The 20,868-nt window shown below is 35.0% G+C and overlaps 2 protein-coding genes and 1 non-coding gene across 5 annotated transcripts in view; all 3 read left to right on the top strand.

The window, feature by feature from the left end:
* Positions 1-12,527, top strand: part of LOC135078595 (uncharacterized) — a 183,728-nt gene extending 171,201 nt beyond the window's left edge. The window contains exons 4-7 of the mRNA XM_063973125.1: positions 10,954-11,063; positions 11,874-12,008; positions 12,268-12,321; positions 12,423-12,527. Coding sequence (XP_063829195.1) covers positions 10,954-11,063; positions 11,874-12,008; positions 12,268-12,321; positions 12,423-12,527 — 404 coding nt within the window. The remainder of the gene's footprint in view (positions 1-10,953; positions 11,064-11,873; positions 12,009-12,267; positions 12,322-12,422) is intronic.
* Positions 5,596-5,688, top strand: Trnaf-gaa (transfer RNA phenylalanine (anticodon GAA)). The gene has a single exon. It is a non-coding gene; the product is annotated as a tRNA-Phe (tRNA).
* Positions 12,528-12,947: 420 nt separating the features above from the next.
* On the top strand, positions 12,948-18,493 carry LOC135078725 (rho-related GTP-binding protein RhoN-like). 3 transcript variants are annotated; one of them, XM_063973285.1, is made up of 3 exons: positions 12,948-13,000; positions 15,515-15,661; positions 15,886-18,493. In XM_063973285.1, exons 1-3 carry the CDS (start codon positions 12,959-12,961, stop codon positions 15,958-15,960), a joined length of 264 nt encoding a protein of 87 aa, XP_063829355.1. In that variant the 5' UTR covers positions 12,948-12,958; the 3' UTR covers positions 15,961-18,493. The 3 variants fall into 3 exon arrangements, with proteins under 3 accessions (XP_063829355.1, XP_063829354.1, XP_063829353.1); XM_063973284.1 differs by having other exon boundaries at positions 15,883-18,493; XM_063973283.1 differs by having other exon boundaries at positions 15,880-18,493.
* The last annotated feature ends 2,375 nt before the right edge of the window (positions 18,494-20,868 follow it).

Genomic DNA, 20,868 nt, shown 5'->3' with positions numbered 1-20,868 from the left:
TACAAGGCTTGGGAGCCTACGAGTGACGAGCTATTGGACGTGGAGAGGGTCATTAATTATACACATATTTTCTACTTTGCCGAACATTTGCACGAGAACGGTTTGTTCAAAACATATGAATTTGGTCTTATTTAATGCAGGATTAAATGCCCTTCAACCGTCAGGAAGACCACTTTTCGATAGGGTAAGTTCTTTACGCGGTATAACCGGAAAACCGAAAAAGCGCCCCTTTCGGGGGCCCCCACCACTTAAGCACAACTCCGTCGAAGTCGAAAACCTAGGAGAGTCTTTATGGGCAACTAATGAAGCCATTAAAGCACTAAAATCTTTAGTTGGAATTATTTCCGATTTAATTCATTTTTGTGTTTAATTCTACTGGCCTATCCGTAGACTGAGAATTTTATGTACACAATGTATACCCGATATTTTCAGCAACTTGTTTTTTACAATTTGTATCATGTTCAATTTGTCAGTGCATCTTCCTAGATCCTCTGACTAAATTACGATTGTAACACTTTATAAACTCCCAAAAACAATACGACAAGTTTTCTTTCTATTTGAATTTCTTATGTAGATTCCGCACGGCCATCGACGAGAAATACACGCAAAAGTGCTTTAAAAAACGGTCAAGCACAGTCTATATGCAGTAGCAAAGAGAGAAATGGCCACTGCTCTAAAGTGGGGGGATCCCCTAGAAACAGGGGGTTTTAAATGGGAGGGTAGAATGCAGTTTTGCAGTTACTTTTTGCGTCTGTTGCTCTTTGACTTTTGAAGTAGCATTCGATGTTTAAACGACGCGCTATAATTTCAGTGTTGCCAATATCTAGATTTAGATCAATCTGTCTTTCAAACTTTTGTGTAACTAAAAACAGTAGCTTAATATGAAAATGGCAAAAATCAGTTACTTGAAAATGGAAAACTTTATTTTTTAACGGGTGAGAACTTTTTCAATGTGGCTTAAAAAGTTTAAAAGAGGGAGTTTAAACCCTACAGCGAGACTCTAGCAGTTTTCAAAAACTTACAGTAATGGTAAGTTTCTTTTGACAACAACAATAAATATCGTTTTTTTTAACCATAATAATATATTAGTAATTATTACTTGTGAAATATTATGATTTACAGCAAATAATTATACAGTCAATACCTGTTTGCCTATACTTAGTCCGTATTTCATCAGACCCAGTGCAAGCCAACTCAAACAAATAATGCATCATTATCGGTGTAGGCGTGAGAGAACCGTTGGGCAAAGCTGATCCTACAGTGTTGCCTCATTAAGCAAATGTAATTTATTGTTTTCCATTTTAACCGCGAGTGTAGCCGATTATTTTGTAGGCAGCGAAATAATCGAATGGTGCAGAATTGTGTGATCTGTATTTTTTTAATAACCGAATTATTGGATTTACGGATTATTAGTTAACTATTTTTTATTAAACACATTGCTGTTTAGTCCTAATTTAGCTTAATTAGTAAACTAACTATGGTAATCGAACAACGGTAGGTACAAAAAGAATTGAATTGAGTTAAGTATACCTACCTACCTATCGATTAACGATTTTGCGTAGTTTTGAAGTTACAAGTTTGTTTTAAGACATTAAAAATAATCAAATCAAATCAAATCAAATTGTTTATTTGCCTACTAAGTGTACATTAAAGGTCTTATCACTAATACATGTGTGCTTATTACTTAGTTACCTAGTTAAGGCATTGCAAAGGTTTGATGGGAGGGCTACATTATTTATTTTTATAAATAAGTAAGTATGAGTGTTACTTTAATATTAAATCAAATATTCTATTGAATATAATATATTATGTTATATATAATATATTTGCTAAAGACTCAGAGCGCCATAATGAGGTATTTTAATAAAAAATTAAAAAGTATAAAAAGTTAGATATTAGTATAAAAAGTTAAAATGTATCTGAAACATTTACTTTCCTCATCAACATTTCAGCCACAAGACGTCCTCGGCTGAACACAGACTTCCCCCAATGACGAGTCTTGTTTTAGCACTATTTATTATTATACTAGTTTTCCGTCCGCGACTTCGCCCGCGTGTAATTTTGTCTGTCACAGAAAAACTTTATCGCGCGCGTCCCTGTTTCGAAAACCGGATAAAAACTATCCTATGTCCTTTCCTGGGACTCAAACTATCTCTATGCCAAATTTCATCAATATCGGTTCAGTGGTCTAGGCGTGAAAGCAAGACAGACAGACAGATAGAGTTATTTTCGCATTTATAATATTAGTATAGATTCGTAAATTATCTATCTAGTTGAACTACAGCAGTAAACTAATGTTGGTTGTGCGGTTGCGACAAATAACTCATGCCAGCAGCGTTTCAAATATGCGGGTATTTGAGCATTCAGCGTAACGCCACGATGCACGACAGCCATTTGTTATTACCGCAGCAGGTTTTACATATTCTGACAGTGCTTTGTTTTAAAAACATAAACCATTTGGGAAATTCATTTCTAGACCGCCTCTGTGTGATAAGGCCACCTGTCTTAGGTGGATCAGGTCACGGGTTTGATTCCCAGTGGGGGCAAAATTTTCTGCTTTGCTTGGGTAGAGCTTGTTCAAAGTCCGCCTGGCTAACTACCATGATCTTACCAAAGTCTTTCGCCATAATAACAACGATATTAACCACATGCTGGAGACAGTAGAATGTAAGATAAGGTTTCAGTCTTTGTGGTTGAGAATTTGCGGTTGTGGTTAATAAACAAAAAAGACATCAATGTCATCTACCATTGACCTCAGCAGAGCCCGTTTTACTATTGTTGGATGATCTAAGGTCTATTATCTATCTAAGGTAGGTAGTTACTTTTCTCGATCAAAGTGATAAACGCTCTTTCCAACTCAAGCAGAGATACAATACAATGCAAAATTGTTTTATTCGGTAGGTATCAGGTTACACTTTTTGACAGGGTTTCGATTGGGGTTTTCAAAGTAGATACTTGTATTAAAAAGCCCCAAATACAACACTGTAAATGTAATACTTTGTACTGTTTCAAAAAGATACATAAAGGAACGTAATAACCTTTGGCCACTGAACACAGGCCAGAAACGAATATCGGTAGAGTGCACATTGCAACGGCTCGTATCAAATATCGGCTCTCCGATCTCCAATCATACGTATCTTTTGATGTTTCAATTGGGAAAGAAATGAAAACTTGCAGCGATGAATTCTGTGAAAATGGTTATTTCTTTGATGATTCAAATATCTCAAACGGCACAATCACAATTCTCTCACGGCACGGAAAGATAGTCTAAAAAAATAAAGACGGTCTAAATACTATTTCATCTAATCTTCGTTTCATCCATCCATCTCCATCCATCCAAAGACAATTTAATAATCAAACATTTCAAATTGAGAGCTTCACAAAGAGAAAAATTTGGTACAACGCCATCTCTCCGCGATATTGGGGAACTAATCACTTTCCAGCCGGTCAATTTCCGAACGAAAATTTGGCTGAAATTAGTGGATCCTCTATATTCATGCGTTTGAAACGCTGTACATGATTGGTAATATGTGTTCAAACGAGCCGTCAGTCACGCCTGACTAATATCCGACTGAGGATATCAATGACTGACATTTGTTACGTTCGGAAATGGGCCAGTGTTATTTTGTTCGGGCACCTATTGGCTCCGTGCACGATTACAGCGCCAACTAGCGTCCACAACTTTGTGGGTTCTGTCACATTGACATTTAGGTCGTATATTTGTGAAAAAATATCGAAATGAAAAAATAACAAATATTTTCAACTAATAAATTGTTGTGATACCACGATTTGGGTGGAAAAAAGGTTTTGAAATCATTTTGGTCATTCAAATCAAATGAGGTAAGTCCAAAAAGTGTGTTTAATTTTGATTGTGTCAGGGTTTGTTTACTTCATTTATAGTTGTAGTTTTACAGTAAAACAAAAAGAAAAAGCTACTTTAACGGTTTCATTATATAACAGTAAATATATTTAAATGTTTCTGTATCGCTAGTAATAAATTAAATATCGTTTTCAGATCGAAATGAGTATCGTTTTGAAGACCGGGTTTGTGAGAGTTACAATATCAAATTCCAACCACAAACCGTATTTAAAGGAAAGTTGTTGGTATTGGCTGGACAAGTCCGAGATGTAGAAGAATTAAGAACAAAACAAGGGCAGAGTTCAATAATTCACGCTCTCATCATAAGGCAAACATCTGTGCACAACAACTACTGTGACTCATTTTTGTACTACCACGTTGTATAGTTTAGTTATTTCCAAATTGTAAACGGCTATTAAAACAGCCCTATCGAAATACAGTCCACTCTTTTATTTAAGTTCCCAGTAGGACCCTTTTCATGCGATTAATTAATGATATTAAAATGTATTATGTAGAATCGCTTTGCCATTGACAGAAACATCTGATGACAGAGCTTACATTATTTCTACTTTTGACCACCATGAGCGCTGCGATAGATTATGTCCCCCCCACCTAGTACTTCGCACCCAGCGAATATAAGTTAATTTTTTTCAACATATTATGAGCTAACAAAACAATTTTTCAATTTATTTCGCAAAGTATAGATAGCTGATATTATAACCAAATACAAATATTTAAGTTCTTTTATGGTATGGATCACCACAACCAAAGAAATATCCTGTACCTACCTAAACATACTATGCTGAAGAAAAACGTTAAAATTAACACCACAGAATACATACTTCGTTTCGTTTGTTCCCAACGGCACACCCAAAAGTGTAACCCTGTTACTCATTGGGAAAAAACATTCCCTTCCAGTCACACATGTATCTACTCCAGAATATTCTGATAAAGTTTGTTTGAGGACTTATGAAGTCTTTGATTTAATTAATAACTGACAACTTTTAGGTTACAGTTTCGTATTCGTAATCAAAAGTACTACGTACGAGTAATAACACGACTCTATGTAACTTCATCTATCCATCTGGCAAATAAGTAACTACCGCAATGTATCAAAGTTGGCAAACTCAATTGGGCAGCATTGCAGTGCACTACGCTACTTCCAAGTTACAAATAAGTTTATTGGTCCGTCGACAATGTTGGGGAGAAATTGTAGCAACGATACACTACAAAGTAAAACCAAATTAAATGGGAACTTTCTAAAATTGAGTTATTGTAAACCCTTTGTGTGGTAGTAGCTGTATTTTACCCCTAGGTATATTTTCGAGGTTATACATATTATTTATTTATTCTAAACTTTATTGCATACAAATCACGGCCAAGCACAGTCAGTGTCAAGTAAATAATATTAAATACATTTCGTATTTTTGAATATTATCAGCAAAATGCGTTTATAAAAAATGTTTAGCTTGACTCTTAAGGACAATTTTAACATAAAAATATTATTAAGTATAGTCCATTAGCTTGTTATTATTTAACCACTTTGTCATGAAATTGGACAATACGGATAAAAACTTCCTGTGTGTACCTACATTGAAATGACATTTCCAAACTAAACATCAATTTAAACAAATGGTCAACACTTGTTTAACTTCTTGTAAAAGCCCCTCCTTGTTTTACCTCCTGTCACGCCATAGGGACAAAACCATACGCCAATTTCGCTATCTCTCTCATAAGCCGAAATAGCTCAGTTGGGAGAGCGTTAGACTGAAGATCTAAAGGGGACCTTTAGATCTTCAGTCAGTTTGGTTCGATCCCGGGTTTCGGCACGAAATTTTGACTTTATCTCTATGTTTTGCATTTATTATGTCTTCAAAACGTTTTTTTTTTATATCTAACTAGCTGACCCGGCGAACTTTGTTCCGCCTTAATGGCAATAAATAAGCAGACTTTTTTTTTATTTCGAACGGGATAAAAAGTATCCTATGTCCTTCTCCTGGCTCAAACTACCTCCCTGACAATTTTCAGCTAAATCGGTTCAGCCGTTCTTGAGTTATAAGTGGAGTAACTAACACGACTTTCTTTTATATACATATCGATGCCTCCTAAGTAAATAATCGTAAGCCACAAAATATCAATTTTGATTTTATAAGCATTTTATAATTACTAAAATACGTATTATCGAACCCGCGAACAAAAATTGCAATATCATTTAAAATAAAAGATTTTTCACACGTATTCAATCGTATGTAATCCACGCTCGCAACGTATACTATCGTAATGTCCTGTGCGATCGTCTACAGGGGAGAAGCGGTTTGGTTCACCGCTAGCGAACGCATACTATTGTAAGGTAAGTAGTAATTACAGTTTTCCTTTTGGTGTTGAAAATTGCCTATTTTGTTACTAGCTATTCAAAACTATAGTAATTAACACATACGATTATTTACGTTCCTTTTTTAAGCTAACAAAGCATCGTATGTTTTACATACCATGATAAACGTTGTCAATTAAATTTATTTTTTATCGTATGTAATACATACGATTATTAACGTGGTTTGTTTTCGTACGTTTGATATTGTATGTGCAATTTAATATTGTTTACGTTAGTAAATTGAGTATTTATTCCTATTGTAACGTTTAATTACGATTTTTTCGTCTTCGTTGTGAAGTTAAATTATATTTTATGTTTGTGTTTTTTTTATATTTTCAGATTCGCCATTGCCTGAAGGAGCTGATTTAATAGAAATCCAAGCATTTTCTAATTTGATCTCCAGTGATTTACTTAGTGATGAAGGTACTTCGATCCTACTAATATTATAAATGCGAAAGTTAGGATGTCTGGATATCAGGATGTCTGGAAATTTGTTACTCTTTCGCGCAAAAACTACCGAACAGATTTTGATGACTTAACAGTATTTTTGTTTATAACCCAGAATAATATAACATATAGGCTATAATTTATGACGATCTGTGACAAACTAAATTTCTTTAATTAGTGACATTTGTATGTATTTTTATAAGTAATCAATAATAGGTAAAAAGCTTTATAACTAAAAAAAGTAAATCTGAATCACTCTCAGCATTATGATTAAAAGAATCTACAAGAAGATTGTGATAAGAATTGGTGATGCACCGCTGGAATGACACCACTAGTACAAAGGCTTACCAAGTATTTTTTTTAACTTTGGTTATATGTAGCATATGGTTAAAAAGGGGGCAAACATCAGAGTAATCTTGCTGTCGTCGTCTCGTGTTAATTTTAGTAACAACAGTCATATATTGAGACTCATCCAAATGATATTCATAATGGAGTTTATTTGAACACAACATCACCGTTCAAGTTCTTAGTCCAATTTTTACAGCCTAAGATTGACTTAAAATCCAAAAATTTGGTATGATGCAACTCGATTACAGTATATGGTTTCCCATCTTGTTTAGCCCATCGTACCAATGAAAACCATTCTAAAGGAGTATAAATACATTTATTTTTGGCACATCTTTCAATCAAAGCATGAAACTACAACCATGTACTGTAATCGAGTTGGATCATACCAAATTTTTGGATTTTAAGTCAACCTTAGGCTGTAAAAATTGGACCAAGAACTTGAAAGGTGATGTTGTGCAATGGATGAAAATAAAAGAAGTCAAGGTGCTTCCTTCTGAGCCAAATAAACTCCATTATAAATATCATTTGGATGAGTCTCAATATATGACTGTTGTTACTAAAACTAACACGAGACGACGACAGCAAGATTACTCTGATGTTTGCCCCCTTTTTAACCATGTGCTACTATAACCAAAGTTAAAAAAAATACTTGGTAAGCCTTTGTACTAGAGGTGTCATTCCAGCGGTGCATCACCAATTCTATCACAATCTTCTTGTAGATCATAATCATAATGCTGAGACTGATTCAGATTAACTTTTTTTAGTTATAAAGTTTTTTACCTATTATTGATTACTTATAAAAAATTTACTGAAGTATCATTAATTATTATTCATGTTACCTATTATACAGTGTGAGTCACGTTAAAGTGTACATATGAAAATAGATGAAACTAGACCTATTTTTATCGACAAAAAAGAGGTCAAAAAATTTTTGAGATTTTTTTTTAATTTTTTATAGAATTTTTTTTCTTCCAATTACTTATTGTAAAGAAAACGTAATAACTTTTAAACTAAGCGGTATATCCTAATAAAATAAAAACAGTAATAATGCTAAATAACAGGCGATACTAAAAAAATACATAAAATACACAGAAAAGGCCAACAAATAATAAAAAAGGATAATTTTTTAAAAAAAATCTGCTTTTAAATTCGTGTTTTTTTGGTTATTTGATAAATTTCTCCAAAAAATGCCCCTATAACCGGTGGTTTTTATTACTTTGTATTATTCTCTATCGTATTACCTTCGTAAAACCAAAAATCGCATGTCTCTATCCCTATCACAACGTTTGCAATGATCGTTTGAACTAAGCCTCTCCGGGCGCGCCATTCAACGCTTCGTTAACAACGAAACTGAAAATGGCTCTAGATTTGTAATTTTGATAAAGACAAGTTAGATTTCAAATAAAAACAAAAGATTTCGAAGTAAAATAAGCATTTTAGTTAAAATTAAAATTGTCTCTACCTGTAGCGGAGAATAATGTTGTGGCAGGCCTTTGTTCAAACGGTCATAGCAAATGTTGTGATAGGGATAGAGACATGCGATTTTTGGTTTTACAAAGATAATACGATAGAGAATAATACAAAGTAATAAAAACCACCTGTTATAGGGGCATTTTTTGGAGAAATTTATCAAATAACCAAAAAAACACGAATTTAAAAGCAGATTTATTTCAAAAAGTATCATTTTTTATTATTTGTTGGCATTTTTTGTGTATTTTATAAATTTTTTTAGTATTGCCTATTATTTAGCATTATTACTGTTTTTATTTTATCAGGATATACCACTTAGTTTAAAAGTTATTACGTTTTCTTTACAATAAGTAATTGGAAGAAAAAAAATTCTATAAAAACTTAAAAAAAAAACTCAAAAATTTTTTGACCTCTTTTTTGTCGATAAAAATAGGTCTAGTTTCATCTATTTTCATATGTACACTTTAACGTGACTCACACTGTATAGATTCCTTATGTGCAATTTTTGAATAATATTAGAGGCTTTAATAAGATTAAATACTATTTTTTTAAAGTAAGAACAATAACGATGTAACTTTGTTAATTGATTTTATCAATTAAGAATAGATTTTGCTTATTTTAAGGTTAATAAAGAAGATAAATATTCCTTTTATCACTTTATAAATAAAACTTTTTAATTTAGTCGTAATTGCTATGTTTCAAAAATAATCAATGTTTATTAGAAAACATTTTTTTTTATTTGATCTCGTCAGTTAATTACTTTTGATTTAATTATTTGTAATAACTTCACATTCTATGTTAATTTAAAATTATTTTAATTATATTTTCATAAGAAAGAAAGACTGTTATAACGTCATTCTTTGTTACAAATTAATAAATAAGGTATTTAAAACAGAGGTTTCATTTCAAGACTTTCATTGTGTTCAAATTGATTTTGTGAATCCTTTTGTCCAAAATAGATGAGTACCTAATTGAATAATTTAGTTTTAGCATGAATTTACAATGAAAAATTAATAAATATGTAACATACCTTCGACAGTATAAATGATTATGTTCCCGTACAATGGAGTATGTGGCTCTTACTATATATTTTACCTACAGCTAGACAAAGTAAATAATTGTATAGTTATGTTACGATTTCTATGACTAATTTTATCCGCCGTAAAACACCGTAACAACAATATCTCCAAAACTACAATATATTTACAAATAAATGTTATTGTATGAGAATACACCTTATATCGACTATATGTTTTGAAAAAATCGTACCCCTAGCTCAAAATATGGGAAAACTGCACACATAAATATCTTTAAATGGCTCTACTGTAAAGTTTGGTTTTAAGACATACGATAGTTTACTTAGGAGGCATCGATATATAGATTCTACACTCATATTATTATTATGTTATCCCATAACTTGATTATGAATTAAAAGACAATATTGTTTTGCTGCATTTAAAGCTTTGTTTTTAATCTAAAAAAAGTTATTTTAAAACTAATTTTTAAATTACAGTTTGCGCAATTCAAGGATGTTCTGAAGTAAATAAATAATAGTAACAAATATTGCCAAAGCTTCATAAATGTTTGGTCTCTGTAACGAAGTTATAGATAGATATTTGCATCGCCATAATGTAAGATAGAGTAGAATAGGCTTAAAGCTAAATAGATCATTATGGACACTATAATAGGGCACTGCAATTAGAAGAGAGGAGGATCTATTGATTAAAGACAAGCTATTAAAAACCAAGTCATGCAATATCGGTCAATGATGGCGTCTATTTGCAATATTGCGCAATTTTGTGTTATTTGTATGAAAATAAAATAAAATAATATTATATTTTCAACTTGGAGATCGCTTAAATCCAGCAGAGAACTACAATTGCCTAAAATCTTTTGCATTTCAGTCTAAGCTCTCACACAAAAGCTCGTTGATAAAGCTTTTTCTTTTTTATATTTTTCCATCGAGCAGTTTTCCAGCACATTTAACTCTGACATGAATGGATGTTTATTTTCCTAACAGATTCTAGACGGATGATAATATTTTTTAAGTGAAATTGTGGCTTAGGAGACGGGCAGTGACTTTTTTTGTTAGAGAAAATCTTATGAACCACTTTTACTTAAAATGTCTTACGAACTTTCCACTCTTACCTAAAGGCAGTGACGATTATTTAACACAATTTGAATTTGATTTTTTTGAGCCGTTTTGCCTTTTATCAAGATAGAGTCAACAGCACATCAAACTTAAATAACACTTTTTAAAAGATGTCAGTGCATGTTTTTACTCTATACTACGACACGATGCTACTTCGTTCTGAATGCAAATCAAAGATTGTAATTATTCCGGCTTAAGGGTTAAGAAACCTGATTTGAGCTCAGTAGTTTTTAAGTTTCAAGTAGGTATTTAAGGATGAAGGAGGTAAGAAGATAAGGCAATGAAAAATAACCTCTATTGTTACAGGGACGACAGCGTATGACACAGTGCGACCGCTGGCGTACCAAGACGCCAGGATCTTCATGCTGTGCTTCAACGTGGCTGAGCCAGAGTCCCTTCACAATGCTGCTGCTAAGGTAGACAAAAATTCACACTTTTACACCATCTCAGGGCTTTACCGTGGCTTTACTATAGTCCCACGATTCTGAAACGTCAAGTGGCAAAAATCACAAACCACATTTCGTAGTTTTTGTTTAGTTATTCTAAAATTTATGGAACTCTTACAGTCCAACCAAAGCTTCTAACTCTACCAATCCTAACACTCCCTAGCCAAATTATGTGGCTTTGCCGTTTTGTTACGTCATACGAGAACTATTGTATAAATACCTAACTGAAAATTAATTAACGCCCATGTAACGCTATTTTAACTAAAGTGTAGAGTTTGTAAAAGTGCTTTTTAAAAGCCTACTTGCATAAATAAATGAGTTTTATGAGAGTTTTATGTATAGTTAGTTAGGGCTTGTAGAGTTAGAGCTTGGCTTTACATAAGATCTGTTGCTCTTTCGCAGTGCGAGACCTAAGGTCAGGTTTAGCCACATCTTACATCTATACTGATCTATACTAATATTATAAATGGGAAAGTAACTCTGTCTGTCTGTCTTGCTTTCACGCCTAAACCACTGAAGCGATTTTGATGAAATTTGGCATAGAAATAGTTTGTGTCCCGGGAAAGGACATAGGATAGTTTTTATCCCGGTTTTTGAAACAGGGACGCGCGCGATAAAGTTTTTGTGACAGACAAAATTCCACGCGGGTGAAGCCGCGGTCGGAAAGCTAGTAAATATATAAATATGTTGGATTTGCTATCACTTACGCTATCTTCTATTTCCAGATAATATTTTATTTCCAGTGGCAAAAAGTACTGATGCTATTATTGTCATTTCCAGTGGTACAGAGAAGTGCGCACACACGGCGGCTCAGCACCTGTGCTGCTATGTGGCTGTAAAGCAGACCTGCGCCACGACAAGGAGACCGTCGCCATGCTGTCCAAGCTCAGGTCGCACCCCGTCACTAGCGAAGAGGTCAGTACTTCATAGCAATAAGACTTAACGCAGAATGTGCACTTCGCAAAATGAGCAAAGACTCAAAATGTACGGTTCGCAGTAGTACATTTTGGCTGTCATACAAGGAGACCGTCGCCATGCCGTCCAAGCTAAGGTCGCACCCCGTCACTAGCGAAGAGGTCAGTACTGCAGCGATAAGACTGCCTTTGGTATTACGCAACATAAGCTAGACTCAAAATGTACGTTTCGCAGTAGTACATTTTGGCCGTCATATAAGGAGACCGTCGCCATGCTGTCCAAGCTCAGGTCGCACCCCGTCACTAGCGAAGAGGTCAGTACTGCATAGCAATAAGACCGCCTTTGGTTTTACGCAAGATAAGCATAGACTCGAAATGTACGTTTCGCAGTAGTACATTTTGGCCGTCATACAAGGAGACCGTCGCCATGCTGTCCAAGCTCAGGTCGCACCCCGTCACTAGCGAAGAGGTCAGTACTGCAGCGATAAGACTGCCTTTGGTATTACGCAACATAAGCTAGACTCAAAATGTACGTTTCGCAGTAGTACATTTACATCCGTATTCACAAACGATGCTTGCTTAAATGAAGCTTGCAGAACTAATCGAACGCACAGCATTAAATACAGCTCTGTGATTGTTTCGTGTGTGACCCTGTGCGTCCACGCGCACTGTGAGACCTTACAATGTTTTGAATACGGACGTTAAAGTCGAGTGCTACAGAGAAGTGCGCACGCATGGTGGGTCAGTTTGTTGAGTGGCTGCAAAGCTGACCTGCGCCACGACAAGGAGACCGTCGCCATGCTGTCCAAGCTCAGGTCGCACCCCGTCACTAGTGAAGAGGTCAGTGCTGCAGCGATAAGACTGCCTTTGGTTTTACGCAAGACAAGCATAGACTCGAAACGTACGTTTCGCAGTAGTACATTTTGGCCGTCATACAAGGAGACCGTCGCCATGCTGTCCAAGCTCAGGTCGCACCCCGTCACTAGCGAAGAGGTCAGTACTGCAGCGATAAGACTGCCTTTGGTATTACGCAACATAAGCTAGACTCAAAATGTACGTTTCGCAGTAGTACATTTACATCCGTATTCACAAACGATGCTTGCTTAAATGAAGCTTGCAGAACTAATCGAACGCACAGCGTTGAATATAGCTCAGTGATTGTTTCGTGTGTGACCCTGTGCGTCCACGCGCACTGTGAGACCTTAAAATGTTTTGAATACGGACGTTAAAGTCGAGTGCTAAAGAAGTGCGCACGCACGGTTGGTCAGCACCTGGGTTGTTGAGTAGCTGCAAAGCTGACCTGCGCCACGACAAGGAAACCGTCGCCATGCTGTCCAAGCTCAAGTCGCATCCCGTCACTAGCGAAGAGGACAGTACTTCAGCGACAAGCCTTTGGTTTGACGCAGAATGTGCACTTCACGAAACGAGCATAGACATTTTAAGTCGAGTGCATTTTGCGTACTGTACATTCTGGGTTAAATAAGTATAAATTGTGCCTACTCTTTTGTGTATACCTTTGTTTTCTTGTTTTGTGTGGTGCGCAATAAATAGAAAACCTTATAAATGAGCACCACGTTCAGGAAACACTATCATTTTTTGCAAACGTTTAAAAGCGCCATTTTAAGCTTCCATGCCGTAAGGACTCTATCTTGGATTGCTTGAACATTAGGCTTTATTTGATGTTTACGAGCCTCAGAAACTAAGTCGACTTCTGAGAAAAAGCCTTATCCAAGGCCGGGTCTATGAAAAACTGTCAACATTACCACTTCTAGTACTAGTTAGTCCCTTCCAAACTATGCCTACGAAAATGTTTACTGTATCTCTATCATAACTACAGGCCCACTGAACGACGTGCCAACTATTCATTTCATTCATTGATTCCCCAAAGCATAGCGCCAATTAGCTGAACACGCAGTACAGTCGACCGCATATGAATCCGCAAAGTCAAAGTCAAAATTTCTTTATTTGTTTAGACTAATAAATAGTTCTTACAAATCTTCATTTTGCTCTTAAGGAGCCTCTACATGTCTCATAATCTTTTTACCCTACCAGCGCTTCGAGACCAACATTTGGCAAGTGCTGAGAAGAAGCGCTGCAACAAACTCAGTCACCACTGTCTGCCGGATAATATAAATAAATAGAAATAGCAGTAGTAGGTACATTCGATTCAGAAGCAGTTCACTGAATTTACCATGCATTCTTGTATGGTGTATCTTATAAGAATGGGTATAGTGCTAATTTCTAGACTTACAGATTAAGATACTTAAATACTACACACTTTAGACCTTAATCCTTCCGTGTCAAACAAATTGGATCAACTATACAGTGAGTAGAGCGAATTAGCATACACTATATTCATGAGGCGTTCCACTCATACGGCTATATGACTATCTAATTAGGCTTGGAAGACTAATTAGATACCCCAATTGTACCATTAATTAGAATTAGATAGTGTACTCTACTGAAAAATAATTATGTTCGTGCAAGTAATCCAATTAAATACAGAATGTTCTATAAATTATCGATTTTATTTGGCATCGTATTATTCGTAGTACATTATTTATAATCAAAACGAGTCGCTCGATTCAATATGTGTCGGCTGCTATGGAAAATACATTGTATGCGTTGTTGCAAAAAAACTGTGAAGACTACACTAAAAGTGTATTATTAAGCTATGGTTCGTACTTTTAACAAATGTTCACTGTAACATAATCACTTGACTTTTAAAATGTCGGTCGTAAACTCGTGTATGATATTATATTTTGTTGCGAAATCCATAAACATCTTTAGGTAGAAGCCACACTTGTTATTTGACTAAAGAATTTTCGAATCTCCTTCCAATCTAAAACGACTTAACGACCATAAAAATGTTATAATAATTCTATTCCTTTTTATCATCAGCTCGTTAAATTCTTATGAAATCCTTTTCGAATATATTTTTATCACGTCTTTTTATCATAAAAAAATCCGTCTAAAGTACTCAAAGAGCCATTATCAAGTGGAAAGAATTCGCTCTGAATTTTTTGTGTTATTTTCTGGTCACAAATACTTTGTCGACTGTACTCCGTGCTATTAAGGAGTCGGGGGAAGATCTCAAATTAATTGGGCAGCTTGAACGTTTCAATTGACGCCGGCCTTTTCAATTTAAGATAGCGATTACAGCTGAATATGTATTGCACAACGCAGGAATTTGATACTCGAATTCATACGCAGTTACACTGACAAAAAAATGCTCAGCAACAATGAGCATAGAGTGTTAATATTGTAATCTATATGATTTTTTTTATTGCCAAAGATCTACCAACAAGACATCTTTACACAATTAACAGAGACAAATAGAAATTATTGCCTATACATCTAACGCTGGCCAAGTGTGGTACTGGACTTTTATGATATCCCCGTGGACTGGTCTTGGTCCTATTGTAGCCGGACCAAACGGCTTTCCATCCTATGTAATATACATGGATATTGATGATTCTTTTACTAAAGACGAACCCTTATTTCCAGGCGCTATCAGTAGCGAGACAGCTTGGGGCGACGACGTACGTGGAGACATCAGCGCGGGCTTCCAGCAAGGGCGTGAAGGATGCCTTTGAAGTGGCCGCTTTGGCCGCACTGGGCAAACTGAACAAACAGCAGATGAAGCAACAGCAGGTGATTATAATATTTACTAATTGATACTCTCAAAATTCATGGCTTTGATAACTAAAACAAAAATTGCATTATCAAAGAAGCTATTCCCTCATTAGTAAGATCAGTGACAGCAGTTATGGAATTCAAAATCTGCAAAAATATCGTGTACAATGTTTCACGTGCCATAACTGTTAAAAGAATCCTTTCTTTCCAATCTCTAAAACTTTTCCTTTTCCCAGAAGCAGGTGGGACGCAGCAAAAGCAAACGGGACCTAAAAGCCGAGCTAAAGGGGCGAGCGAAGAGTTGCTGCGTCATGTGATCCGTAGCCGGCCACCCCTCGCGGTGGCCGAACGACTGCTAGGCGGCCACCGCCCTTCAAAACTTCTCAATCTACCGCCAGCACTATGGCTTCATCACATAGAAGACACACCGGGCCCAATGTTGCGCCTTGCGTGACACCTGCACCCAACGCCGAAACAAAAGTGTATTTTGACGGTTAAAGTGACCTATTCATCTTCTGAAACTGAATGAGAATCGAAAAAGTTGTCGAAAAGTTTGTGAGACTATCGAAAATTTTAAAATTAAGTGTGATTATATTTATCAAATGCCTCGATAAGAATTATAAGGACTGTAATATTTATATACGACGGAATGAGATTGGTTTAGCGATCGTGAGGCTGGATCTTTTGTAATCTTCCTTTAAAGATATCATTGAAACAAAGGTGCAATGTATAATGACCCCCAGGGTTTCAGCGTAAGCCTGTGATAAAGTAAAAAAATAGAAAATTGAAAGTAAAAAGTGAATAGCGGAGTTTAGGCAGTTTGAAATTAGAGGCAAATGAGCGCTGAAATCGAATGATATTTAAATGTTAGTTATTTACAAACTATTAATATAATTGTCCTAAAATAAAAGAATGATACATAGCTAGTAGACGAAATAAGTGTTTTCATATACATACAATGATGACCTAATTGTAATTACTCGATGTTTTTCTATAACCGTAGCATTTTCAGAATATAATGTAATAAGAAATTTAAATGTGCTCCATTGTTATTTTTATGTAGGACCAATATTATGTATTGTTTAAATTCGAAAGCTTACGTAGTAAGATTAATTAAGTGGTCAATATGATTGATTTGAAAGCTACAAGCTAAATTTGTTTTGTGATATACATATGTACGTAATAATGTAAATTTAATGAAAAACAATGCACAATTATGGACAATACTAAGTTACGGAGGTCCATTTGCTAGTTAGTTCACGTCCATGTTTGCTACGTTTAGGACTTAGCGTTTTGTACATTATACCATGTTGATGTTAAATGTTGCTTGCATTCATCGTGTTTTTCTTCATTGAATGTAACACGTTTCAAAATGTTAATTTCGTCTCTTTCACTTCCATTAAATGTTCATTAAACTTTATTATCATTCACAACAATTTATTTTGTAAGATTATAAGATATATTATTTATATTATAGTAGGTATGTATGTGTTACAAATTATTCTATATTATATTTAGATATTTTGTAATAATTTCGTATATTCTAAACGCACAAAACATCGACTTGATCTTAATTTCAAGAATATTAGAAATCATTATTGCTTACGCACAGTGTTAACAGTCATTAGAAAATCAATGTTTGTATAAACGAGTCACCATTTTCTAAAGTAGTCAAAATAATTAAATCTACACTTTATACTTTAGATTTTTGTGCGAATCAATTATGAACATTATTATATCTACCACTACATAGTATATTTATGTTATTTAATACAATTTTTATATTCATTATTGTAGGTTGAAAAATAATATGATTCCTTCTGGTAAGATTCAATTAGTCATTTTAAATATTTCTAAAAACCTTGTATCTTTAGTAGATGTTTAGTAGGTACTATATTTTCTTATAATGTTAAAGTTAGTTTAAATTTGAATTGTTTAGAATATCGTAAGTCGATATCAAGCTTTAAATTCAATGTTAGCTTTAATTATGAAGTAAAAGTTATTATTATTAATATTTAAACCGTTGGAGTAGTTATAAATCTTTTCTTTTAAGTTATTTTTCTTATTTTATTTTATGTATGACATCCTGAACCTTACACATATCATTGTAACATAAAGTAACTTCTCTAACGAGGATATAATACTGCGGTTTGGATATTGGTATGAAATTAAAAAACTTTTGATACTGAGTTTTTCTTTTAGATGCTTTTGTGTTATGTATTTGTAGTCTGTAATTTAACGAATGTTGATTTCTTGAACATAATGGTAACAAAATCGTAGTGTAAATAATAATCATGCCAATAACCAAATCATCATCTTGTCCTAGGTCTATAAGATTGGAACACGTTTCATTTCACAACGACGCCACTTGTATAAAAGGTGGGAATTGTTTTAATGTTAGTAACTTTTGTACTGGTGCAACAATATGTGGTAAAAAAACAGTTATTAATCATGATATTAATCATCGATTGGCTGAGGACATTGTAATTATGACAGTATTGACTGAAGACTATAAGGAAGATATACCTATTCAAAGAGCTCAAGATTTTTAGTAACTGAATATTAACTGGTCCCGTTAATGCTTCCAGTTATGCTAAATCGCCGGTTTCTCACTAGGTCACATTAAACAAAGAAATAATTGATGGTGCAGTGCACCTCTTTCGGTCCATAATAATGGTTCACAAATGGTTTATTTTTCTTTAAATAGTTTTAGTCAACTTTTACAAAATGACTACTGATATTGTAAGGTCATATTGTTGCACCTGTATTTACGTTTTAACTCTAGTAACGAACGTTAAGCTAATGAATGTTGTTCTAGAATATTGAATATAGCGATCAGTGTTTTTTGAATTGTAGTTTTTATTGTACCTACCCTCAAAATACTCCCTGAATACGATGTATTTTCACAACGTCTTTCTAGATTTCCTTTTAAATCAACATTATACTAAGTTTCCCGCCGTTACTTACCTACGAACTTGACAATTTCCACGAAGTTACTTTAAAACTTGCTATGGTTTAATTCAATACTGAAAATACAAAGCAATTCTTACAGTTCGCGCAAGGTAATGTAGAATGGCAAGATACGAAGTAAGCGTTTCATTGAAAAACTTTTCTGACACAGCCCAGCTCGAAGGCAGCCAGATCAATCCATGGTTCAAAACAATCAAAAATCTTCACATACGAACAATAGTAAAAGTTGACGGTATGAAACTGTCTGTTCTTAGGTAGATATGTTTAGCATTTAGCTAATTGGATCCTGAGATTCGATACACAATCGGGAAATAATTGAATCGTTGTAACAAAAGGTTAAAGGGACTAAAACGTGTTAACGACATGTCTTTGGCATACTCGTAATTGAATATCAGACGAAAATGGAAGATACTATATCATCTGATATCGCAAAGTCAATGTTTGTGTTGAATCCAATGAAACAGGCACGAAGGATAGAAAAATCTTAATTTGTTTCGGCTATCTCGCTCTTACAAAAATAAGAACGAAACATAAGACTTGGTAGGTATGTAGAGTCTTAATCAGTTATTTTCCAGAGAGGGTAGCTGCCCTCCCTCTCTCTTCTAGCAAAGATAGATTGACCCCATAACCACCAACGGAGATGCTCCGTGACTGTGACCTGGCTGTTCTGCTCGCGTTATTCAAACTGTTCTCTCCTTGAGTTAATTTAATTATCAGGCGCGAAACGGTCTGCGGAATGCGAAACGGAATGAAGTGGGTCGTGCGATGAGCGGACCCTGGGCTTCGCAAGTTCAGACGTTAGAACCAAGTGCCTTTACGCCTAATGGTTTTGTTTAGAAGTTTTTAAATATATTTTTAGTCGCACTAGTCCTCTAAAAGAGCTAATTAGTACGGTGACAAAAAATACGAAAGTAATACGAAAAATTTCTAACGACAAAAGAAACAGTGTAAAGGGACATGCAAATAAATCACATCTCCCTTTCTGTGACTGATCCTGCTTCTATTGTATGGTCTTACAATTGGATAATTTTCAGTGCCTTGCCTGAAAATTAAATAGGACTCCCCAGTTGAAGAGGGGTTGGTACGTATTGTTTATGAATAAGGTAGAAGCTGTGATAGAAGTCAGTAACAATAGTACCTGCTCGTAGAGTTCACGAAAAACCTCGAATTCCTACTGCCCAAAAAATGGCTCACATTTCATTTTTTAATATTCCCTTCATGCTACGGCATACAGTCAAACGGCCATGCCTCAAACATTTTATTGAGAGCTCGGCCAAACCGCCCGCGTCCAGGCGAATACTAAAGAGTTTTTTTTAATAATATGGGGCGCAAGCTCGCGAAATACGGTCACGTTCCGAAACGGAGACCCTAATATTGTCAGCGCGTCGCCCCAATGTTCCTTTGCCTCTTTTATTTTTAATAAAAAGTTTTGTAAATTACGAGGGAATTTTGGCGCGAAGAAGCCGCGATGATTGTCATTTTGTTTTTTTACGGCCAGTGTCTTTTAGGCGGCTTTAGTGATGGGAAAAGCATTATGTTTGCATTGAAGTAATATTACTACGTATAGAACAGACATCGCAAACAAAATATGTGCAGTGCGGGGTGCGGGGCGGGAATTTGACGGACAGCTGTCAGTCAAATCCATGACTATCAAGTTTCATAATTTTTGGTGATAAAATCTGCACCAGAAAATGTCGTACTTCATTGCTAGGATTGCGCGAATAGTGACGTTCCTGCGGTCGCCTCATCATAGACATTATGAATCGATTGTAAAATAAACAAATCGACTAAATTGTGTTATTTATAATTTTCATGGTGCTCAATAGCAAACATTTTCAGCTACTTACATTATTTTCTTTTATTAAATTGTGCGTTTCCTGTAATGTAATCTAAGCGCCCCTCCCTTAGACTAATAATTAGCCCTCCTAGACAAGTGACAAAATGTGGCAGTTGAAACATTTGAAATCACTTCGCTCTGCCGTTTTTTGGTGTTAGTCACTTCACTCTGTGATGCGATTTTAAAATTACAACTGGCGATTCCGAATTCACAACTGAGGGGACTGTTGCTAATCGTGTTACTTGTGCTACAAGCGCGTATGGACTTCATACTGATGCTTAAGCCTTTAATTATTTTTCTTCCCGATTAAAATCTAATGTAATCGATAATCGCCTTGAGAATCGTTAACTGGTATTTTCTAATTCGATAAAAAAATTACCCATCTCTAGTTTAAAACTGTCATCCAACAGCGCACGAA

The sequence above is a fragment of the Ostrinia nubilalis genome, chromosome 15, assembly GCF_963855985.1.
Source record: "Ostrinia nubilalis chromosome 15, ilOstNubi1.1, whole genome shotgun sequence".
In the NCBI taxonomy this organism is placed as follows: Eukaryota; Metazoa; Arthropoda; class Insecta; order Lepidoptera; family Crambidae; genus Ostrinia; species Ostrinia nubilalis.
Note: the sequence above shows the minus strand (reverse complement) of the source record. Positions and strands in the feature narration are given on the sequence as shown.

Coding starts and splice junctions, on each gene's coding strand:
- LOC135078725 (XM_063973283.1), top strand. CDS start 12,959: ATGCTGTCCAAGCTCAGGTCGCACCCCGTCACTAGCGAAGAG. Junction 13,001..15,514: donor ACCCCGTCACTAGCGAAGAG/GTCAGTACTGCA, acceptor CCTTATTTCCAG/GCGCTATCAGTAGCGAGACA. Junction 15,662..15,879: donor AGCAGATGAAGCAACAGCAG/GTGATTATAATA, acceptor TCCTTTTCCCAG/AAGCAGGTGGGACGCAGCAA.